Genomic DNA, 26378 nt, shown 5'->3' with positions numbered 1-26378 from the left:
GATGTACGCAGAAATATGTGATTTTTATTTGTTTCATGAAAAATTTACTTTGGCCGTTACAGCGCAATAGGGTAAACTACGGTTTTATAAATTCTTGAAGCCCTGCGTGTTGTAAGATCGAGACTGCGTATGCCCATGGTTCTATTTTCTTACATATAGCTGTTTTTAACATTGAAGTCATGATTGTTTTTGTGTCGCCTTGAAAAGGCGACATATATGGGTTACTTTTGTCGGCGGCGTCGGCGGTGTCGGCTTCGTTGTCGGCGTCCCCTAAAGCTTGTCCGGAGCATAACTCAGTCACTATAAGTCGGATTGACTTCAAACGTAGTATGCAAGCTTCTTTCAATAACCCGAAGTGCAGTGCATAAGGACCGGTACTCTGTACTTCTTAATTTTCAAGTTATTGCCCTTTGTACATGTTCATACTTTAATTTTGTCCGGGCCATTTCTCTTCAACTATAAAAGCTATGGACTTTAAACTTAATGGGATGATAGATCTCATTAAGAAGAAGTGCAGTACACAAGAATCGGTACTCTGCATTTCCTAATTTTTTAGTTATTACCCTTTGTTAATTTTCATACTTTATTTTTGTCCGGGCCATTTCTCCTAATGTATAAAAGCTATGGACTTGAACCTTTATAGGATTATAGATCTCATTAAAAAGAAGTGCAGTGCACAAGAACCGGTACTTTGTATTTCTTTTTTTTGAGTTATTGCCCTTTGTTAATTTTCATACTTTATTTTTGTACGGGCCATTTCTCCGAAAGTAAAAAAGCAATGGACTTGAAACTTCATAGGATGATAGATCTCATTAAAAAGAAGTGCACAAGAACCGGAACTCTGCATTTCTTTTTTTTTTAGTTATTGCCCTTTGTTATTTTTATACTTTATTTTTGTACGGGTCATATCTCCGAAAGTATAATAGCTATGGACTTGAAACTTCATAGGATGATAGATCTCATTAAAAAGAAGTGCAGTATACAGGAAACGGTACTCTGTATTTCTTTTTGTTTTAGTTATTGCCCTTTGTTAATTTTCATACTTTATTTTTGTCCAGGTCATTTCTCCTCAAGTATGAAAGCTATGGACATGAAACTTCATAGGATGATAGATCTCATTAACAAAAATTGCAGTGTACAAGAACTGGTACTCTGTATTTCTTATTTTTGAGTTATTACCCTTTATTAATTTCCATACTTTATTTTTGTCCAGGCCATTTCTCATAAATTATAAAATATATGGACATGAAACTTCATAGAATGATAGATCTTATTGATAAGAAGTGCAGTGCACAGAAACAGCTGCTCTGCACTTATTATTTTTTAAGTTATTGCCTTTTGTTAATTTTCATATTTCAATTTTGTCCTGGCCATTTTTCCTAAACTATATTGTTCAAAAGGCGACACATCCGACTCGCGGAGTTCTAGTTTAGGTTATTATTTTTGTTTTTTTATATGTTTTGCGCTTATTTTGGTCACGTTTATACCTTTTTAAATAATACATTTTAAGAATTGATATTTAAAATTCATTCGGATTAGAATCAATAAATGTATTTTCAGTGTCGTAAAGTACAAAAACAAAACGAAACAATTGTTTCTAAGATGTTTCATATCCGAGTAGACAATTTTGCCAGCACTTGGTCATTTTCATTAAAATATACTTCAAAAAATAAAGAAAGAATAGGTCTCAAAACAATGGCAATAGTAGAGATCGAACCACAAACCACTTATAGATAAGATAATCACTTAACTGGATGTGACGAGAACCTTTCCATATAGCTAGTGTGATAAACATTAGTTACATACTCATATTAATTCTCGTAAACTATACGGACAGGACCGAAGTGGGGTCGATTATTTAAATGAGATCTATTATGTTTTAATAATTGACAGGTCAATAAAATCAGACAATAATTACAGTGCAAAAAATCATTTATAAAATAGTATACATTTGTTATTTTTATAAAATTTGGTAAATTTCCTATTTATTGTATACATTTGAAATATTTTTCATCATTGTTTGTTAATAACATAGATTACGTCTTATGTAGGTATTGGAATGGTGATAGAGGTTGAAAATTGCAGTGAAGAAAAAAAGAAAGAAATTTTGGATACTTTAGAGAAAAACTTCAACGAGGCTATCCTACAGAAAGTATCATGTCCTGAGGAAGATCTACCAAATGGTGGTCTGCATACATTAAGGGAATCAGTTACACGAGTGTTTCTAGATTTTTTAATTAAGGGAAGACATATAACATTTGTGAAGCAAAAGTGTCTGTTGCTTACAATAAAATGTACATCAGTAAAAAGTTTTCTCAAAATGATCCGCGATTACAGAACTGGAGATCTATCATTACAACTCTCAGGCATTGAAACAGCTATAAAGAATTTGCAAGGTTGTGGAAATGTACAACTTGTCAATCTAATCTTCAAAGAGGAATTTATGGAAGTCATGGATGACCTTGGTATATCAATATTTGTGTTACCATATATTTCATTCAGAATTATCACTGTCTATATTGACCTTTTCGAAAACCTAGCTACTAAACACCGTTTTCCGGTACGTTACCGATTTAGCACTGGGGAATTACACCCAATTAAGTACATAGCACAATTGCATGATATTTCTATTTTTCTATCATTATTTTACCGTTTAAGGTGAAAACAGTTGTTGTGTTTGAAAGTTTCCAATATTCCTTAAATATATCTTGCAATTTTTTTCAAAAAATAAATTGTTTATAATGAAATTCATTAAAATTAAAACAATCATAGTGGCATCTTCCATTATAAATAGAGATATTTTCTGTGTAAACTTGTGTATTTACTTTATTTTATGTATGGAATTATTCATACAATGGTATTTAATTATTTTCTTACAAAGACATAACTGTTTTTATTTCTCTTTAATTCAAAAAAGGCCAAAAATATGGAGTTCATTATTAAACTCCATTAGGTGAATTCCCAAGAGCTATGTATAGAAAGTACCGGGAAACGGCATTTAGCTAGGTTTGTGAATTCGTGAATCCTTTTTTTATCTCTGACATAATCTTGAAAAGCAATTTAGAATTTTCCTGAACACCAACAAATCTAAGATGCTTTTTAATCATTAAATACTATAAGATATACATGTAGTACCAAATTATGTTTCATAAAATTTCAGTTTCCAAATTATATGAACGAGTTCAACAAACCGAGTACACTTCCGTACAAACACGTTGCAATGCAGAGAATTCCATTCACGTTACACTTTTAAAATGGCCTACAATTTCTGAACGGAAAACAGTACAAAACCGTTTCAAAACTAAAATGTTTGCTGACGGAATGAAGCACATTGAAGCAGAACTAAAGAGAAAGCTGAACGTAGAAAGTATGTCATTGACAGCCAAACTTGTCGTTACAGATGACGCTGTATCGAATTTCGGTGAGTCATATTGTTTAACAAAGAAACTAATTCATATTATTATGTCTGCAAACATATAACTTTTATGCAAAATACATGTTATTAATGTAGACCGTGTGTCTTAAAATTCATGTACTCAATTAATTGAACGTGCAGAAAATTTATTTCTTAATAGTTCAATTGATTTCTATTTTATAAATCTGCATTTAGCAAAATATTCAGGGAATATATTACAGACACAGAGCATGTGAATGTAGAAAAAAAATGAAGAAAAGTATTCAAAATTGGATCTTTTTAAAACAGAATGTGAATAAAATGTGAATAAAATTGGAAACTTAAACAAATATGAAAGTTGCTTTTCATTCCATTATGTATAAAGTTTAAGGTGAGTTGAAAGAACTAAATTGATATATTTTATGCTTTTCAGCGGATTACTGGTTTATCCGTGAAAATTATATTTGATAATTTCACAGTGCAAATTATCAAAATATAATTTTACACTTTTAAATGACGAAACTACTTTTATGAGATTTTCCCAATGTGGTATCTCAATTTTATTTTTGCTGACAATTCTGACAATGTCTGGCTGTTTCAAAGAAAAAGCAAAGCTGAAATTGATAAATAACTTAAATGTCAAAAGTAATAAAAAGAAGAAAACTTACTTCTATTCATTCAAATTCCAATCACCAAATTTCGTATCCTAAATTTTTTTTGTTTCATTTTTACAGTCTGAAAAATACATTCCTTCCACATGCAAAACTGCTCTTGATCACATTTTGGCATATTAAAGTATCCTACCGTATACTTTATGAAAAATTGAAAAGCGATGACAGCCATCAGCTCGAAGAATAAGTAAACAACCCAGCGTTCCTGAGTCAGCTTCTAAGTTTTCCATTTGCCTAGCTGCTTTTTTAGCTCACCAGAGCCGAAGGCTCAGGGTGAGCTGTTAGTATCAAAGGGGGGGTGCTCCGGCGTCCATCGTCCGTCGTCCGCCGTCATGCGTCAACAATTGTCTTCTTCTCTGAAACTACAAGGCAGATTTACTTCAAATTTGGTCTGTAGCATCCTTGTGACAGTCACACTTGGATTTGCTCATGTCATTCCAAGTGGCCCCTTTTAGGGGTCAGCAGAGCTAAAAATAGAAAAACTTATAAACATCTTCTTCTACAGAACTAATTGATGGATGATCACCAAACTTTGTCAGTAGCATTCTAAGGTAGTCTTTTATCAAGTTTGCTCATATAAATTTGATTGGCCCCTTTTAGGGGTCACTAGGGCTAAAAATAGAAAAACCTGTAAACATCTTCTTCTACAGAACTAATAGATGGATGATCACCAAACTTTGTCTGTAGCATTCTTAGGTAGTGTTTTATCAAGTTTGCTCATATAAATTTGATTGGCCCCTTTAAGGGGTTACTAGGGCTAAAAATAGAAAAAACCTTTAAACATCTTCTTCTACAGAACTAATGGATGGATGATCACCAAACTTTGTCTGTTGCATTCTTAGGTAGTCTTTTATCAAGTTTGCTCATATGAATTTGATTGGCCCCTTATAGGGACCGATTAAGCTAAAAATAGCAATACATTTAAATGTCTATTTCTACAGAACTTATTGATGGATGATCACTAAACTTTGTCTGTAGCATTCTTGGGTAGTGTTTTATCAAGTTTGCTCATATTAATTTGATTAGCCCCTTTTAGGGGCCGCTAAAGCTAAAAATAGAAATACCGATAAATGTCTATTTCTAGAGAACTAATTGATGGATGATCACCAAACTTTGTCTGTAGCATTGTTGGGTAGTCTTTTATCAAGATTGCTAATATTATTTTGGTTGGTCCCTTTTAGGGGCTGCTTAAGCTAAAAATAGAAATACCGTTAAATGTTTATTTCTACGGAACTTTTGATGGATGATCACCAAACTTTGTCTGTAGCATTCTCGGGTAGTGTTTTTTCAAGTTTGCTCATATTAATTTGATTGATCCCTTTTAAGGGGCCGCAAAAGCTAAAAATAGAAATACCTTTAAATGTCTATTTCTACAGAACTAATTGATGGATGATTACCAAACTTTGTCTGTAGCATTCTTGGGTAGTCTTTTATCAAGTTTGCTCATATTAATTTGATTCGCCCCTTTTAAGGGCCTCTTTAGCTAAAAATAGAAAAAACCTTTAGATATCTTCTTCTACAGAACTAACTGATGGATGGTCACCAAACTTTGTCTGTAGCATTGTTGGGTAGTCTTTTATCAAGTTTGCTCATATTATTTTGATTGGCCCCTTATAGGGGCTGCTAAAATTAAAAATAGAAATACGTTTAAACGTCTATTGTTACAGAACTAATTGATGGATGATCACCAAACTTTGTCTGTAGCATTATTGGGTAGTCTTTTATCAAGTTTGCTCATATTAATTTGATAAGCCCCTTTTAGGGGCCGCTAAAATTAAAAATAGAAATAATTTTAAACATCTTCTCCTACAGAACTAATTGATGGATGATCACCAAACTTTGTTTGTAGCATTTTTGGGTAATCTTTTATCAAGTTTGTATCACATTAATTTGATTGGCCCCTTTTTGGGGCCACTCAAGCTAAAAATAGAAAAACCTTTAAACATCTTCTACTTTAAAACCAATTGATGGATGATCACCAAACTTTGTCTGTAGCATTCTTGGGTACTCTTTTATCAAGTTTGCTCATATTAATTTGATTTAGCACCTTTTAGGGGCCACTAAAGCTAAAAAATAGAAAAAAAAAACATCGAACATCATTTCCTACTGAAATAATTGATAGATGATCACCAAACTTTGTAGCATTCTGAGGTAGTTTTTTTTATCAAGTTTGCTCATATTTATTTGATTAGCCCTGTCTAAGCTAAAGCTTAAATGCCCCAGGTCATGGCATTTCTTCAAATTATTGTTTAAACATTCCAACACTGAAAAGCAGTTGTTTTCTGGTGAGCGACTCAGGGCCATCATGGCCCTCTTGTTTAATGTTTTCACATCTGTCAACACTTATTTTTTGTCTGTTACAATCCTCAAATAAGTTTTCTTTCTTTTTAAAAGGTGTATGACTAACAAATCCAAATGATATTCCTTTGAATCAAACACAATTATTTTCCTCCCGTGAAATACACAACTTTAAAAAATGGCTGCCGCTTACATTTAACAAAGCCAGGTCTAATATAAATTCGCAGTAAGTAACAGAAATATGGATGGATGGTTGGCCTTTTTATCCTAAAAGAATTGTTTGTTTTTATTATTAAAACAAGCGATCATTCATATTTTTTAAAAAATGAATAATATCACCGTCATGTAACGTTGATGTCGGACTTATTTTCAGCTCAAGACTTCTTGTTTTTAATGAGAAATTCCGACTTAATGGGGCTCTCAATGGGGAAACAGATTTTAATATTAACGTTAATTACATGATATTTCTTTTTCTGAACGGGAAACAGTACAAAACCGTTTCAAAACTAAAATGTTTGCTGACGGAATGAAGCACATTGAAGCAGAACTAAAGAGAAGGCTGAACGTAGAAAGTATGTCATTGACAACCAAACTTGTCGTTACAGATGACGCTGTATCGAAATTCGGTGAGTCATATTGTTTTATAAAACATGTTGACAATGAAACTAATTCATATTATTATGTCTGCAAACATATAACTTTTATGTAAAATACATAATATTAATGTAGACCGTGTGTCTTGTTTAAAATTCATGTACTCAATTAATTGAACGTGCAGAAAATTTATTTCTTAATAGTTCAATTGATATCTATTTTATGTCATGGATAAATCTGCTTTTAGCAAAATATTTAGAGGAATATATTACAGATACAGAGCATGTGAATGTAGAAAAAAAATGGAGAAAAGTATTCAAAATTGGATCTTTTTAAAACGGAATGTGAATAAAATTGTAAACTTATACAAATATAAAAATTGCTTTTCATTCCATTATGCATAAAGTTTAAGGTGAGTTGAAAGAACTAAATTGATTTATTTTATGCTTTTCAGTGGATTACTGATTTATCCGTGAAAATTATATTTGATAATTTCACAGTGAAAATTATCAAAATATAATTTCACACTTGTCAATGACGAAACTACTTTTTTTAAGATTTTCCCAATGTGGTACCTCAATTTTATTTTTGCTGACAATTCTGACAATGTCTGACTATTTAAAGAAAAAGCAAAGCTGACATTGATAAATAACTTAAATGTCAAAAGTAATAAAAAGAAGAAAACTTACTTCTATTCATTCAAATTCGAATCACCAAATTTCGTCTCCTAAATTTTTTTGTTTCATTTTTACAGCCTGAAAAATACATTCCTTCCACATGCAAAACTGCTCTTGATGACATTTTTACGGAATGCCGTTAGGGCCATCGCCTATGAATGTGTTGATCTGAAACGCGATAGTCGATAGTACGATGGTGAAAACGCGAAATCACGAAACTACGATGGTGAAAACGCGAAACTACGATGATGAAAACGCGATGGTACGATGATGAAAACGCGACAGTACGATACTACGATGATGAAAACGCGATAAACTATCGTGTTTTCACCATCGTACTGTCGCGTTTTCACCATCGTAGTTTCGTAATTTCGCGTTTTCATCATCGTACTGTCTAGTATCGCGTTTCAGATCAAACCATTCATAGGCGATGGCCCTAACGGCTTTCCGGAATGCCGTAAGGGCCATCGCCTATGAATGTGTTAATCTGAAGCGCGAAAGTCGATAGTACGATGGTGAAAACACGAAATCACGAAACTACGATGGTGAAAACACGATAGTACGATGATGAAAACGCGATAGTACGATGATAGAAACGCGATAGAACGATGATGAAAACACGACAGTACGATGGTGAAAACGCGATAGTACGATGGTGAAAACGCGATAGTACGATGATGAAAACACGACAGTACGATGATGAAAACTCGAAATCACGAAACTACGATGTTGAAAACGCGACAGTACGATGGTGAAAACACGATAGTTTATCGCGTTTTCATCATCGTAGTATCGTACTGTCGAGTTTTCATCATCGTACTTTCGCGTTTTCATCATCGTACTTTCGCGTTTTCACCATCGTAGTTTCGTGATTTCGCGTTTTCACCATCGTACTATCGACTATCGCATTTCAGATCAACACATTCATAGGCAATGGCCCTAACGGCATTCCGTACATTTTGGCATATTAAAGTATCCTACCGTATACTTTATGAAAAATTGAAAAGCGATGACAGCCATCAGCTCGAAGAATTAGTAAACAACTCAGCGTTCCTGAGCCAGCTTCTAAGTTTTCCATTTGCCTAGCTGCTTTTTTAATGTTTTCACATCTGTCAACACTTATTTTTTGTCTGTTACAATCCTCAAATAAGTTTTCTTTCTTTTAAAAAGGTGTATGACTAACAAATCCAAATGATATTCCTTTGAATCAAACACAATTATTTTCCTCCCGTGAAATACACAACTTTAAAAAATGGCTGCAGCTAACATTTAACAAAGCCAGGTCTAATATAAATTCTCAGTAAGTAACAGAAATATGGATGGATGGTTGGACTTTTTCTCCTAAAAGAATTCTTTGTTTTTATTATTAAAACAAGCGATCATTCATATCTTTTAATATAATGATTAATATCGCCGTCATTTATCGTTGATTGTCGGACTTATTTTCAGCTCAAGACTTCTTGTTTTTAATGAGAAATTCCGACTTAATGGGGCTCTCAATGGGGAAACAGGTTTTAATATTAACGTTAATATTATGTAGGATAATTGGATCAAAAACCAACACAAATTAAGTATCAAAACATGTTTCTCTTTATTAAGCTTCCTCAGTTGATACATATATAAAAATGACGTAAACTTACAAAACAAACGTCTACGTTAATAGACGTTACAATTGGCGCGTAAAAGGAACGTAATAATATTACAATAAGTATTACAATAAAACATGTGCATATGTATATATAAATGTATTTTTTTTTTAAAAAACATAGCATATATAATTTTCGAAAGGAATAATTACATAAAATAATTGGACCAAAAGATACATATATTTTCATAGAGAAACTAGGCTAGTAAATAATTACAACAAGTATGAAAACAACAGTTACTTATGTGAAAGTTTAGAATTCGAAAAAATGTGCTTTAATCACATGTTGAAAATTGTAAAAAAGGGAGATAATAATTTAGAAACATATTTATCAATCAGTATATTTTATAAAGCTATCAAATAAAATGAAAATGATCTATCTATTATCTATTCAAAATATGGTATTATGCTCAAAATCAATTTATGTTATATGAAATAATGAAAATTCATATGAATACATTACGAATAATGTAGTATATAAAAGTAACAATCAAAAGTATGCGTGAATAAAGGGAGGTAATTAAATACTTATATCATCGACATAAATAATGTATTTGTATAGATTTAAATAAATTAATAACATTTTTAGATACAGTGGATGACTACTAAAATAGAACAGTCTTTTTATGCCGATATGTACTAAAAAAAATATTGACGAGTTTGTAAAAAGTTGCAAGTATATTTAGATCTACTTGAAAATGATTTTAAAATTTGTAAAGCACTTTTTGCATTCAAACCCTTCGGGTAAAATGTTTCTAACTTATGTATCCAGTATGTCTCTTTCAAAAGTCTCCCCATATTATCATGAAGTTTATCAATCGGCATAAAGGAAAAGTCATCAAGTGAGTGATCTTCGGAATTGAAATGAATTGCAACATTAGAAGAAAAATTGGGATGATTATTACTTCTTATATCAAAAATTTATGGCTGTTCATTCTTTTTGATACCTGTTGATGGGTTTGGCCGACATACTGTATTTTACATTTTTTACAAGTAATTAAATAAATCACGTCACTAGAAGTACAATTTCCATCAAAATGCATTTCGAATGTTTCTCCAGTATTTGTACTTGTGAATTTACTGTTTTCTTCAATATTTTTACAGTGAGTACATCTTTTTCTATTACACTTATTAGTTTTACCGTTCATAATCCGTTTATTTAGAGTTGAATGGGTAAGGGAATCTTGAAGATTTTTGGGACGGCTGTATGCTAAGATTGGTTTATGATTATGTAAATGTTTAACACTGTCATTTTCTGACAACATTAAAAGATCCCAGTATTTATTTATTATAAGACCAAGATGGGGAAGAGACGGATTATATGGGATAACAAATGGTATGATTTTTTGCTGCTCTGTTATATTTTGGTTATTTTCCAGAGCTTCTTCTTGGGTTGAATATTTTACTTTTGCAAAAGCAGATTTCAGCTTGCTATCAGGATAATTTCTGATCTTGAAAAAAGATTCTAAATTTATTAGACATTAATGAAATTTATCATTGTCTGAAATGATACGTCTGTAACGTTTAGCTTGGCTGTATGGTATACCCTCTTTACATTTATTAGGGTGGCATGAGTTATACTCCAGATATTGATGGACATCTGTAGGTTTTATATGAATTTCTGTTGATAAAGTACAATTTTCATTTTTAAGAATCTTAACATCAAGAAATGACATATTTTCTTTCGATATATTATATGTAAATTTAATTGTTGGGTGACATGTATTTAATTTGATTATGAAATCATGTAAGGCACTTATAGAATGATCCCATATCATAAATATATCATCTAGAAAGCGGAGCCAAGTCGTAGGTTTAAGGTCATACCTGTTTAAAAAATCAGATTCTAATTTACCCATGAATAGCCATGCGTATGTAGGGACCATAGAACTACCCATAGCGGTACCTAAAATTTGTAAATAATTTTCATTATTAAATTGAAAATGATTACTTTTAAGTGTCAATTTAAGAAGAGTGCATATTTCCTCCGTTGATAATTTACTACCACATTTTTCATTATCAAGAAAGTATTTACAAGCAGCTATCCCATCTTCATGTGGGATATTTGTATACAGTGAAGTTACATCCAAAGTAACAAGTACTGAATCTTTTGAAAGTTTAGGTAAAGATTTTAATTTTCGCAAAAAGTCAGAGGTATCTTTCACATACGACGGTAATGATTTCATATATGGTTGTAATATAAAGTCAAGGTATTTTGAAATATTTTCTGTAAAACTATTGCATGCAGAAACAATTGGTCTGCCTGGATATCCTATGGGTAGACTTTCATTATAATCTTTATGAATTTTGGGCAAGATATAAAATTGGGGCGTTCTTATGATGTCTGGAAAAATGTCAAATTCGCTAGTTATGTTACTGTTTATTTCCGATATCTCGTTTATACAGTTTTGAATATTAAGTTTTATTTCCTGAGACGGGTTATTGTCTCAGTTTGAGTAATATTTATTATTATTCAATTGGCGTTCCACTTCATGAATATAGTCAATTTTGTTCATTATAACTATCATAATTTATTTGATTTATCTGCTTTTTTAATAATGATAGATTCATCTTTGCAAAGTGAACGTAGTGAGTTCAATTCTTCTTTAGAAATATTTGTGCGGTATAGTTTCTTGTCATTATTTTTAAGAATTTCTTGTGTAATAGCTTCTATATAAAAGTCTAAATAAGTATCACGGCCGTTAGGGGGAATAAATGTAGACTTACGTTTATTAAAGAATGGCATTTGTTTGAATTCCTTATGTTCACTTTTATCATTATTTTCATAAAAGTATTCTTTTAGTCTAAGCCGTCTTGCAAAATTATAAGTTTCTTCAGCAAGTTTAATTTTATCATGTGATTTGGGTTTTGGGCAAAATTTCAATCCTTTACCTAACAGAATGTAATCAGTTTGTGTTAATTTTCTAGAAGAAAGATTTAATACCGTTTTTTTCCCTCGTTTGATTTTCCGAATTCTTTTCTTTTCTCGTTTCCATTTATTCTTGTCTGTTGTTCTAATAAATCGTCTGTTTCGTTTTGTATAGTGTTTTTCTCCAGGAGTGTTTGAATAGTTGATAGAAGATTCAATAGGGTTTTGTGCATCGTTGTTGTTGATGTTGTTGCTAATGTCGATGTTGTTTTCCCCATTTTTACGGCTTCCGCATATGTGTGGTTCTTTGTGCCCGGGGATGAAGAGTTTTTTGGATTTTCATTGTTGATGTCATTCGGTGATACTCTTTTGGTGACTTTTTTGGACCAGTTTGTTCGTAATTATCATCGGATGTGGCATTAGGACTTGGGGCTTCGGAGATTCGACGATTTTCTTTTTTCTTTTCTTGTCTCTTGTTGTTTTTGACAGCTTTTTGCTTCTTTTTACTCATATTGTTGTTCTTTTTATCAATTTTGTTTTCAAGTACAGTTTCCTTGGTACAAATCGTATCTTGTGATGTTTTTTTCTTTTCCTGAAGATTGTTTAATTTTTTATTTTGCTTCTCCACGATTTTGTTCTTTTTTGTTTCTGTTCTCTCGAATAATTCGGTGTCAAAGTCAAAAATATTTACATTTTGTTTGTGTAGAAGATCATTACGTAATTTTTCCATCTCACAACCAATTGTAATACATTTCTGCTGGTGAGCGGTCTTTACACGTTCGCATATTTCTAAAACTGTTCTGTTTAGTAGAATGTCTATGGATTGTTGTAATTCTGTGAAGTCATCGCCAACGTAGACTTTAAGATTCAGTTGTAATCCTTTGAAAATACATTCCATGTCAATGCAATTTTGAAGGAAATGAGCATGCATACTGCTTTTCATCTGTTTTTCCGCTAGTTTTTCGATTTTACGTTTAAGTTCCGACGTCATTTCTTTTTGTGGATATTTATTAGATACCATGGTTTATGATGAAGATAGTAGATAGCTGCTTGTAAATACTTTATGGAAATTTCGTTTTAACTTGTTTTTAAGCATAAAATAAAAAGAAAATTTGTTTGTTTATTGTGTAAAATGTAATTTTATTTCACCTCGTGAACTTTAAAAACAGTATTCTCACTCGTGGCTACGCCACTCGTAAGAATACTGTTTTTAAAGCCCACACGATGAAATAAAATTTCATCTTACGCACAAACAAACAAATACCTCTATATATTTACCATGTACTTAAACAACCAAATAAACAAATTGAATAATTTAGATGAGATGTTGACCTTTAATTCGCCTTGGGCCTTGACCATCAGGGTCAAATAATATAATGCTATTGTTTTTTACTGGCGTAAACTCTCTTGGTCAAATTATTGAATTTTGGTTAAATTGACATAATTCTGTTATCTATAAATGGATTGGATTTATACTTGGACAAACAAAGATCTGTGACCAAACAAACATATTTAATAATTTAGATGTGATCTTGACCTTTAATTGATCTTTATATCAGCTGATCTATATTATTTTACAATGTGTCCTACTTTCTTGTCCTTTGACGTAGAGGTATGAAATTTAGACCATGTGCTCAGTTTAAGATGTACAATCAAACTTTGATCAGCTTACCTAGATAATTTGATGAAGTGACCTAATTGCTTGTCCATTGGTGTACAGCTATGAAAATTGGATCTTTTGCCGAGATAAATGTGTAAAATGAACTTTGATCGGCTGACCTAGATGATTTGACAAAGTGACCTTATTCTTTTGTCCTTTGATATGCAGCTATATAATTTGGTCCATGTGCACATTTTTAGATGTAGAATTGAACTTAAATTTCAGCTGACCTAGATAAATAAACGAAAAGATCTTCTTTCTTGTCTTTTGATATAAAGCTATGAAATCTGCAAAAAAAAGAAGATCTAAAATTGAACTTTGATATCAGCTTACCTAGATAATATGATGAAGTGATCTATTTTTTGTCTTATGATGTACAACTAGAAAGTTGAACCATGTACACAGTAACTGATCATTGAACATTAAAGTAATTATTCATACTTAGACAAAGCACCAAATGTGACTAGACTTCCTATTTAAAATTAAATTTGAAAAGAAAAAAAAAACTTATTTTTAGCTTTAATTTTCTTTTTAAAGATTTTATTTAAACTTTTTTTTATTTCTTTAAGTACAAAAATGTCGAGCGGTGGCGGCTCATGTATTACAGTATACGAGTAGACAATATATAGCGACAATGTATTAACGCAGCTGAACAGCACGGATCTTAATGAACGTGGTATCAATTTAAAGCAAACGTGGATAAGCTTTTTTTTCCTCATGATTTTCTCAGTAATAAACAATTTAAGATTCTAGCTGCATTGATATTTGAACACTCCGCAAGCAAGTTATTCACAAAGCTTAACGCGTATACCTGTGGAATAACGTTTTAAACTTTATTATTAAGTTTGTCATATATTATTTATAAGTACTGCATTTGCTGTCTAGGTATTTTGTGCCTTAAAGGGTGGTTGGGATGTTGCCCTTTTCATATACAGATTCAATTAAATCGTGTTTATAATGGGGTAAGGGGTCATTTATGTCAAGGACACTAGTGCTAAGAAATAGATTTTTACGCTTTCATGCAGCTTTAAATAATTTCTTGCTCAAATTTGAATAAAGGTCATCCCGGCTCAAATCTAGATGGCAATAAAAATTGTTCCTTGTCATTCAGTGCCTTAATATTTAGATGACAAATATGAGGGCACTGATGTTTCTGATTAGTAAAACATTTTGTTTGTCATTCTTCTGTGCAGGTATATTAACTGACATTACTCTATTCTGTTTTTTCTTTATAGCACAACAACGTGACTCATCAGTTGTGGACGAAAATGCCAAAGTGGAAGAAGAAAGTCAATCTAAACAATCAAGAAGAAAGGCAGCACTTTGTGAAGAAGAGGATACATCTACTCCCAGTCTAAAGCTACAGTCTCACTTACATCCCGGCAGAGCCCCGGTAGACGTCCGAGGTGATCCGGGAACGACCAGGATACGACCTGGAACAACAAGGGTACATCCGTAACTCTGGTGACAACGTCCTGGATGATCCGGGAACATCCGGCATTCAACCCCGGATGGAATAAAATATTTAATATCACCGGAGTGGTCCGGGATGATCCGGGAAGTATACTTTGCCGGCTTCATACTTAGCTCTGCCGGGAACGACCGGGGTTACACCGGGGAAGCCCTGTAGCTCTGCCGTTCCAAACTTGGATGATCCGGGGAATTATATAGCCGGTAGAGCTACGGTAGAAACCCGGTGAATGCTGACAGAGCCCCGGTGAATGCGTCAGAGCCCCTGAGGATGCCGGCAGAGCCCCGAAGGATACCGATGTAGCTACGGTTGATCCCGGTAGAGCCCCGGCAAAACCCGGCTCATTTCAAAAGAATCACGACAATTTGCGATGATTGCACTTGTTTGAATAAAAACCCTCCCCATTCCCTTCTAACCAGTCTGCCATAAGGATTTTTCAGAAAATCATCATGAATTACTAAAACTCAGGAACAATAGATATTATATTAAATAAAAATTATGAATCAATGTTATAATTTTAGCGCGTTTTTAATCCACCGGGGTTCTACCGGGGCTCTGCCTGGATCGTCCTGGGCTCTGCTGGGCTCTGCCGGGCTCTGTCTGGATCGACCGGGGCTCTGCCTGGGTCAACCGGGGCTCTTCCGGCGTCATCCGGGAACGACCGGAGAAGCACCGGAATGAATGGGCTCTGCCTGGATGATCCGGACCGCATCCTGGGTAGTTAGTTGGGAACTACCGTAGTGATGCCGGGGTTAGTGTGACCGCAACAATAATTGCACCCCGGATCGTCCCGGACCATCCCGGTATCTGACCGGGATGGTGCTAGTCTGCCGGAAGTAAGTGAGACCGCGGCTTTAATAGCGGTTCACAACTTATCTCGGATAAATCTAGGCATATCTTTAAAAGTCATGTAAAAGTCATAATTTGTTTGCTATATTAACAAAATAATGTTTATGATTTCGCCTTTTGCAGGTTCGAAAATGAATCTTCACATTATTTGAATGACTGCATTATACCAAATCTGAATAAATATCTCTGTCCGAAAACGTATTCAAAGTGGGTGGGGTATTATGAACGAGATACAGGTGTACGTAGCTTGCGTATTCTAATTGTAAGTTCACACCATACCTTGTATTGGTTTGAAATGACACGCTTTGTCTTTCATGGATAATACCCTGCACCTGGAGCTAAATGTTGAAATGTTGACTTTTAGCTCAATTATCAAAAAAAGATGGAATTATCTTACTAGCCTGTATTTCGGGAATGGGATTGTTCTCTTGCTTTGCTTGCACTTCCTTAATAATCGAAAACTCGAGACACGTTTGGTCACTGTGGGTCACTGTTAAACACCAATAACACTAGCATAGATGTTGACAGAGTTTTATCCCTTTATAAACTAAGATAACCCCTGGAGCAAGATCTGTTTCTACAAATGAAAAATGATACTGAAGGCACAAAACATATATATCATCTCATTGAAGTTTAAGTTAAATACGGGGCACCATTTTACTTTTAAGATTCATTTTCAAATATTAAACCGTTTAAAGGACAATCATTACTATTAGGAAATCAATGTACAAGGTCAATAATACTAGCATATAAACATATTTACCCTTTAAAGACAAAGCAAGATCTACCTCGAAATAGCGTAAATAAGATTCCCTAAAGAATGCTTAAAACGGTAAAATTGACAATGCTGCTGTCGCAGTTTTATTGATCATGGAAACTGCAGATTAGTTCCCATATCCGTAACACCGAAATAAGCATATATCATCAATTACCTACACATTAGTATAGTTATAGTGTTTAAGTATTTTGTTTGGAAGACACTCTTCTATCACGTTCTTATATTTGGAAAAAAGTGATCCGTTTAGTGAGCATTTAAATAAGCAAAATTACATGAAAAATGCAAACTCGGTTTTAAAGAGGCTGTACATGAGGCAGGGATAATGAAAAAGTGCAACATTCGTCACACCCCCAGCACCGACTTGAGCGGTACTCAATTTTCAACACTTAAAAGATCTGGCATTAATGATCCCAAGGGACCTGAAAATATAACAACACTGAACCAGTAAAAAAACTTTAATAAATTTATGTTAGCCATTTCAATTTGTTCATTTCTGAGGAAGAATGCACCTTTAAGATAGATTGATAGAAAATACTTGCATTTTTATACCCCCGCATAACAAAGTTGTAATGGGGGTAAACTGGAATCAGCTTGTCCGTCCGGCGATCCGGCCGTCCGTCGGTTTTTCCTTGTCCGCCCAAAAACTTAAGATTCCTTAGACCCACTGCCTTCATATATAGCATGGAGGTTAGTCATGATGAGTAGATGACCGATATTGATTTTGAGGTTGCTGGGTCAAAGGTCAAGGTCACAGGGGCCTTGATTGTAAAAAGATTGTCCGCCCAATAACTTAAGATTCCTTTGACCCACAGTCTTCATATTTGACATGTAGGTTAGTCATGTTGAGTAGATGACCCCTGTCATCAGGTCAGAAGGGCCTTGACTAAAGAAAAGCTGGTCAACCCAATGACTTTGAAAAAATAAGATTCCTTTGACCCATAGTCTTGATATTTGGCATGGAGATGAGTCATGACCATTAGATGACCCATATTGATTTTGAGGTCTACATACGACTTCTTTGTTTAAAGCGACAATATGTAACAATATTCGTCACTTATATAATACGTCCGCTATAATTATAAATCAGCTTCTTAAAGGAACTACGCTGAGGTCCGAAAGCATCAAAACTTATTAGATTAGTTTTTATTTCTTTTTTGCATAGATCAAGTTGGGCACTTAAAGCAGAAACATATGCAAACGAAAATTAAGAAATATGATCAGAAATAAATTGAAAATCGTTTTGTTGTGCTGTTCGTATCCTATTTGGAGTCAAAAGCAACGCATTTCAAGTTTGGGCAATTTTTAATGATTAGAATTACTATTCTAAAAAAATCTGAGTGAGCGATTGATCTGAACAAAAATTATTGGTCAAGACTAACATCAAATGAAACATAATTGTCGGAAAATTATTTCCAGTCCCGTCCTGTCAAAAAACATCAGTTGAATCCCTTTAAACATAGTTTGGAGCACGTAATTATAACAACGCATCTAAAGTGAAACAGTGCATAATGGAAGGATAATGCTTTGAAAATGAACACCTTTTGTCATAGCTCTCAAAATGAACACTTTTTTCTCAAAATGATAGGATAACGCTGTAAAAATTGAACAAGTTTTTCCCAAAATGATACAATAACGCTCTCAAAATAAACAATTATTTTCCATTATAATAGGATGACGCTCTGAAAATAAACAACGTTTTCCTTTAATGATAGGAAAACGCTGTAAAAAATTAAACAACTTTTTCCCAAAATGATAGGATAAACACTGTAAAAATGGACAATTTTTTCCAAAAATGATAGAATTACGCTCTTAAAATGAACAACTTTTTAACCATAATGATAAAAGAACGGTTTAAAGATGAACAACTTTTTCCCAAAATGATAGGATAACGCTGTAAAAAAAGTAACAACGTTTTCCAAAACTGATAGAATAACGCTCTCAAAATGAACCATTAATTTCCATTATAATAGGGTATTGCTCTTAAAATGAACAACTTTCTCCATAATAAAATTATAACGCTCTCAAAATGAACAACGTTTTCCCTAAATGATAGGATAACGCTGTAAAAAAATGAACAACTTTTTCCCAAACTGATACAATAATTAACGCTCTCAAAATGAACAATTATTTTTCCATTATGATAGGATAACATGCTTAAAAATGAACACCTTTTTCCATAATAAAAGGATAACGCTCTTAAAATGAACAACGTTTTCCCAAAATGATAGGATAACGCTGTAAAAAAATTGAACAACTTTTTCCCAAAATGATACAATACCGCTCTCAAAATGAACAATTAATTTCTATTATAATATGATAACGCGTTTAAAAATGAACAACTTTTTTAAACAATAAAAAGATAACGCTCTCAAAATGAACGTTTTCCCAAAATGATAGGATAACGCTGTAAAAAATGAACAACTTTTATACCATAATGATAAGAGAACGGTTTAAAAATCAACAACTCCTTTCCCCTAAATATTGCACGATTTTTATAAATAAGCTGCGTAGTTATATGATTATTGTATACCCGACTTATAATATTACCAGCATTTCCATCCAAGTTATTGTCTTTTGCATTGTCTATACATGTATATCTTTATTTCACTAGTTCAGTATGTGATTCGATTTCCAGTGTAACATTTAATACATTTTCTATTTTCAGGGTCCAACTTCAATTCCAAGTCACGCGGGAGCGCTTAAGGAACGCATGTTTGTTGCTGCAATTGATATTGGAACAACATATTCTGGATACGCATTTCAAACTCGTGCAGACTTTAATACTGATCCGTTGCAGGTAAATTTTAAATTATCGATTCGAGATATTATGATTATTCTTCAATATTTGTGCCTGTGCAAACAGCTTTTAAATTAAAATGTAAGTATATTCTTGCATATAATTAGTACTTACAATACCAATAGGCTGACCTGTAGAATACCAGTAAAGTAATGGCATGTTTTCTTCTACAGATTACAACTTTGTCCTAAACTGTATAAATGTATGCGCACTGTTATTAAAATGATGCGATAAAATGTACAGTCAAACATGTGATCAAAGGCCAGAAAAGGGAGAGACCGAAAATGGTATTTATAAACAAGTGGGCTTATATATTATTATTATTATTATTTATTTATTTATTTTATCTTATTTTTGGGGAGGGGTACCATGTTCTTTTTAATCAATTAAGGCTGGTCAAACGTTGGTCTTTATTTACAGGGTGATCTTTATTCAGAGGTGGTCTTTAACACAGGGTTGACTGTATTTTAATTTATTTTGTCCTGAAATGATTTAGTTTAAAGTTTTTACATATATTATAGTTCGATTGTGTAGGAGGGACATATCAGCCTAAATAGATACTTTCAAAAATGGTTAACTCAGTCATAAGTGTGTTTCTTAAACAGAAATAAATAATAAATAATCACAATTTTATCTCAACAGAGAATCATAACAAACAACTGGAAATCCTCGGTACCTGGTCTTTTACACAAGACACCAACTTGTATTCTGTTCGATAAACATCAACAGTTCCATTCTTTTGGTAATGACGCTGAACAAAAATACAACGAACTTGCAGCAGATGGTGAAGAGTGCAACTGGTACTTCTTTAAGCGATTTAAGATGTCATTGTATAAGGAAGAGGTAAACTGAAAAAGAAGTGTTATTGTCTTTCAATTGATTATGCTGTTTGTTTGGTTATAGATAAACTATGCTAATCCTTGAGTAAAATATTCTATTCACAGAAAGTTATTGAAATCTATAAATCCCTAATGATTATGTTTAATTTGAATAAAAGAATGAATAAACTATGTAAGGGAAGCTGCGTTCCCTATTACAGGTCAAGCAAAGTTGGTGCTATTAAAAAACTGCCATTTTTTTAATGACTCTGTACATTCATATAATGCCCACTTATGGTTTGTTGGGTTTTAATCATACCATTTTTAATTCACGTGAAGTCAAAACATGCTTTTTTTTATATTTACAAAATTACAGTGAAGCAATCATCAAAATTTAATATTTTCTAATATCAAATTTGTGCAAAGTATATCTTTAAATTAATATATATTCTTTAAAAGTTTTCAGAATATATCTATAAAGAGGTAATAGTGTACACAATTATATAAAATGTATATAAAATGAATTGTATTTGTTTTTTTTTTTTTAGGCTTTGTCGCGTGACACAGTTATTAGAGATGACAAGGGTATGAACATGCCAGCTATGATTGTGTTTACAGAAAGTCTCAAATACCTCAAAGACCACTTTATCAAAACGTTAGAAAAATACTACATGTATATGGATATAACACCTCAGGATATACACTGGGTAATCACAGTGCCAGCAATATGGACAGATTCAGCAAAACAGTTCATGAGAGAGGCTGCAATTAATGTAAGAAGCAAAACATTAATATACATGTATGTCCTAAATTACTTTTTAATAGCTTTGATCACATACAAACGCACGCGCGCGGACACGCACACATACGCGCAGACACGCACGCACATATGCGCTCGCGAGTATGCAGACATACTTTAACTTGAGCTCACAATTTTACTGAAACATGATATTTTTCATTGTTTAAAGCAAATTAGGCCATTCATTTTCATGTAACCATACAAATATTGAAAACGAAAATGTAATTATATTTTAACAAATCAAATAACAGATAATTAGACTACATTGTATTTTACAGGCCAATATACATACAGACATGGTTTCACTGAGTCTGGAACCCGAGGCAGCTAGTCTGTTTTGCAGATATTTACCCGCGCAAAGAGTGACTGGTGCCAGTCAAGCAGAAATTCGAAGTTTCAGCATTGGAGACAAATACATGATTCTTGACTGTGGTGGTAAGCCTCTTATCTAAGTTACAATCATGGATGCGTTTGATTATAAGAAAATGTTAAATAAGTAAAATAAAAAATAAATAGAAAAGTCAAAGGGACATATTTTTATCAATATAAACCCATTAAGACATTACATCTATCCTTATTGCTTTAAAGGTATTTCACAACCTTAAGGGTATGAAAAGAATGAATAAGTGCTTTGGGAGGCATGTTATAGTATTATAATGGCATGTGTTCTGTAATTTTTTAATCAATATTGCAATAATAAGACTGTAAATCAATCATAATATTTTCAAAATAATACATGATAGTGATGAATATGATTCTTATTATTCAATATCCGTTTGTCTATCTTATTATTCTACATATTTTGCCTATCTTATATAGTATTCCCTTTTGTCTATCTTATTATTTATCCAATATCCTTTTGTCTATCTTATCATCCTATATTCCTCTGTCAATTTTCAGGTGGAACTGTCGATATAACTGTACATGAAATACAGGAAGGCAGTACCTTAAGAGAGCTTGCAAAAGCCAATGGGGGAGAATGCGGTGGTACGAAAGTGGATGAAAAGTTTATTTCGTTGCTGAATGATTTATTTGGACCAGATGTTATGGAAGTAATTTGTCAACGCTTCAGGGAGGATTACTTTGATGTGATGCAAAGCTTTGAAATAAAGAAGAGAAGAATTTCTCCTGACTTATCTGGAACAGAAACTATTAAATTACCTGTTTCATTTGAAGCTACATACAAGGAACTGAACAATATAGACATTGCTAACAATCCTAGTATTCCGCAACGTCTGAAGGGTAAAGTGAAATTTGTAAATGGTAAGTTACGAGTCGATGCAGATGTTATGAAGGATCTTTTTACGGATGCTTGTGCGGAAATTTGTCAAAAGGCAAAGGAGTTTTTCAGCTCTATAAGGGAGCATAGAATCGACAAAATCCTCATGGTGGGAGGTTTCAGTGAATCTGAGATGCTTCAAGTTAAGGTAAGAGAGACTTTCCCAAGATTAAATTTGATGATACCAGAGGAAGCTGGTCTTGCTGTACTGAAGGGGGCAGTTCTGTTTGGGCAAAATCCAAAGATGATTACAGCACGTGTATGTAAATATACATACGGGATACGCGCTTTCAAGCATTTCGAGCCCGGGCTAGATCCACCAGAGAAGAAGGAGGTCCATGGTGATTTTGTCCTTTGCAAAGATTACTTTAGTAAGCATGCAACAATTGGCGAGGAATACAAGACAGAAGCAAAAGTTTACACACAAGAGTATTACCCGTCTGAAGTCAGCGGATCGCAGTTAGAGGTTTGGATATACACATCGCCTAGAAAACACCCATTATATATAGATGAAGAGGGAAGTAGGAAAATAGGCGAAATAAGAATTCCAGTACAAAACACGAAAGGAAAAGATAATCCTTTTAAGGTTCAGTTTGTATTTGGATGCACAGAACTAACGGTTTGGGTCAAAGACACAGTGACGGGACAAGAGAAATATGTTGATCTATCGGTACTTTAAATGTGAAGTACATGATATGTGTGTCGATACCTCTAATCTACCGGTCTAAGCTTTATATTTAAACTAGTAAAGCGGACGAATCGTTTCCCCGTCTTCTATTTACAGGAATAAAAAACGTCACTGATGCTTTATAAATAACTCTCGGGATGTTGTCTAGAAAATTTAACCGTGATAAGATTCACTTTACCAAAATAAAATAACTGAAATATTTAGTTTGAAACAAAACAGAATTGTTTTTTCAACAGAAAATAAAAACTTAAGGCCTCTTTAAATATAATATTTTGGATATCCATTTACATGACTTTTATATTATGGATATCTATTCATATGTGATATATTACATTTTGTTAATGTTTATATGATTATTAAATGTCATGATCTGCGTGAATGTTTGGCAATAGTTCCGCAAGAATTTCATAATTTTACACGTACACGTACACGTGATTTGCTTGCTTATTTCATGTAAATACGAATAACATTCGATGTCAGTATTTAGTTTGCAATTTAGCAAAAACATGCATCCTTGTTTCTTATAAGAAGGTTCTCGTAGCGTCATTGCTTGAAACTGCATGTTTACTTGTTCATATTCTTGAATAAATTGATATCCATACCTGTACATTATGGATGAATACATTTACTAGAACTAAAAAATATTCACGTGTATTAAATGTCATGTTTTATATCGAGCAAATGAGATGAATTAATTTTTCCTTACCTTTTTTGAAGATAAAGGAATATTTTAATTTTTACCAAAGTAGAAACAATTTTTACCAAAGTAGAAAGTATCTTAAAAAGAATGTAATTATTATATTTCTTCACTGCAATTCAAGTCGCATTAGTATTTTATAATTGATTAAAAGGCTAACAGGTGCACGAATACGACTAAAAGCAATAAATTCATTTCTAATTTACTTTAATTCTTTTTATCTCAACTTTGTAAATATTTCATGGGTGTACTTCTACAAACTAATAGAAGAATAATGTCGATTTCATTTGTATGTTATTATGAAAGATCTTTATATTATTGGTGTAAAATATTGAATTTTAGATATGCCTATGTATAGACATTTTGTTATGTTCATATTTTCAAACAAAGAATAAAGAATGCGTGTTTCAACCATAGAATGTTTGGCATGTATTTTCAAGACTGGCATGCAATATTGATACCTCGTCAAACCTTTTGTAATACAATTATCATAAACAACATTTTTGTTTTAAAGTACAATGTATAGTCAAATACAAAAACAGAAATTCAAGATTATAAGCACAAGCGCAAAACATGGAAATTAAAACTGGAAGATTTGCAGACATCGCATTTGTGAATTGTGTAATTTGAATGTTATTGAATCAGATTACCATTTTATTTTCTGTTGTCCTAAGAAAAATGATATCCGTATTAAATAACTTGTAAACATTACTTGACCCAACGTGTATAGATTCAATTATTTTTTTCCAAATTACTTAATTTAAGAAATAATATATCCCAAACAGTGATTTTATCGCTCAATAACATCGCTGTTTGGAGTTCGGATGCGAGGAATTATATCACGAGGGCGTAGCCCGAGTGATATAATGATGCGCATCCGAACGACAAACAATGATGTTATCAAGCGATAAAATCACTGATTTGGATATATTATTTTGATTCTAACACGACAATAACAAATAAATGTTTCGGTACTTGATAGTTAAGCAAAATTGCGCCTGATTTGTTTCCGAACTTATTTCCAGCGCGTCGGATTTTTAGTGGTTACGTCACGTGTATAATGATTACGTCACGTGTCTAAATATCGAACGTCAAACTGTGCATCTGTTGCATAATAACACACACTTTCTGTTCTTCTATGTTCAATAGGGAAAAATGCGGGTCGTGTTAGAATTGTAGATAATTCTTTTTATAGGGGTAACAAAATATAACCATTTATTGGGTGTTTTCTTCTTAAAGTAAAAATATGCCCATTTAGCTGCAATTGGCGAGTGTAAGTCAAAATTATGATACCTTTTGCAATAATTGTTTGTTGTTTTTTTCCAGTTTTATATTATGCTTAATAACTCACGGACCAAAAATAAAATGTCAAAAATTTCATTTCCATTTACCGTGACTTCTTTTTCATTTTTTTTTAGTATTACAGTACATATCGTATCACTTTTTATATTTCAACAAATCTTTAAAAAGTTATTCAGCCAAGTATGTTTGGGCCCATGCTTTTTTTTTGTATTTATAAATTTTTTGTACTATGTAAATATGCATGGATGAGACGTAGATAAACAAATTTAAACGGAAAATGAGCATAATGTTAGCTTATGTTATGATTGAAATTGTTTGTTTGATAGTAAGTACTTTTTGTTCTGTTGCATAATTATGTTTTGGTTTTGAAAGCTTTTATTCTGTACTGTACATGTTTGATATTATGTACTTTGTTAACTGTTGTAAATATTTTATTTTTGAAACCTTTTAAATATACATTGTTGAATTTGTATACAACCATGTTTATGATAATGTCAAGTCTTGTTAATGATCGAAGGTATTTGTTTCTGCCGATTGCTAATTAACTAATATTTGATCATATAATTCAATTTACACCTTTTCATGCCAGTTTTCATTTTGTCCCTTTTTATAGGTCAAACATTGTGTTAGCTATAAAATATAACACTACTATATAATGGTGCATCTAATTACTTCTTAATTAAGTTAGTTAATAACATATTTAATAGAGCAGATTCAATTAAAATAACGTATTATAACATGTTAAGATATATGTTATTTTCATATTTGATAAATAATACCTACATGATAATCAGAAATTGAAAAGATAAATAACAAAAATGAGTACATGCTTATATATTTGATTTTCACATGTAGTAAGAATAATTACACTAATTCAGAAGTGGAAATGATGAGCATATATATAAAATAAATTCTTCTCCATAATTGATTTATCTCTTCGTTTATTTCTATTATACTGAAAACAGGCATACAGACAAACAAACATACCGACATATACTTTTATTTACCAGCCAGTTTTACAGTACATATAGGAGGGATGATTCTTAATACCATAGACCTTTCCTGTTAATAACAATTCTGTTTGAAATACGG

The 26378-nt window shown here is 32.5% G+C and overlaps 1 protein-coding gene across 1 annotated transcript in view; it reads left to right on the top strand.

The window, feature by feature from the left end:
* LOC132746591 (heat shock 70 kDa protein 12A-like) overlaps nucleotides 1-25330 on the top strand; it is a 30024-nt gene extending 4694 nt beyond the window's left edge. The window contains exons 3-11 of the mRNA XM_060735790.1: nucleotides 2052-2465; nucleotides 3161-3421; nucleotides 6852-6989; nucleotides 15044-15255; nucleotides 19572-19703; nucleotides 20346-20546; nucleotides 21070-21294; nucleotides 21599-21755; nucleotides 22221-25330. Of these exons, the coding sequence (XP_060591773.1) occupies nucleotides 2052-2465; nucleotides 3161-3421; nucleotides 6852-6989; nucleotides 15044-15255; nucleotides 19572-19703; nucleotides 20346-20546; nucleotides 21070-21294; nucleotides 21599-21755; nucleotides 22221-23278 (2798 nt within the window). The 3' untranslated portion in view covers nucleotides 23279-25330. The remainder of the gene's footprint in view (nucleotides 1-2051; nucleotides 2466-3160; nucleotides 3422-6851; nucleotides 6990-15043; nucleotides 15256-19571; nucleotides 19704-20345; nucleotides 20547-21069; nucleotides 21295-21598; nucleotides 21756-22220) is intronic.
* The last annotated feature ends 1048 nt before the right edge of the window (nucleotides 25331-26378 follow it).

Source organism: Ruditapes philippinarum, unplaced genomic scaffold, assembly GCF_026571515.1.
Source record: "Ruditapes philippinarum isolate M1 unplaced genomic scaffold, ASM2657151v2 ctg226_1_1_1_1, whole genome shotgun sequence".
In the NCBI taxonomy this organism is placed as follows: Eukaryota; Metazoa; Mollusca; class Bivalvia; order Venerida; family Veneridae; genus Ruditapes; species Ruditapes philippinarum.
Note: the sequence above shows the minus strand (reverse complement) of the source record. Positions and strands in the feature narration are given on the sequence as shown.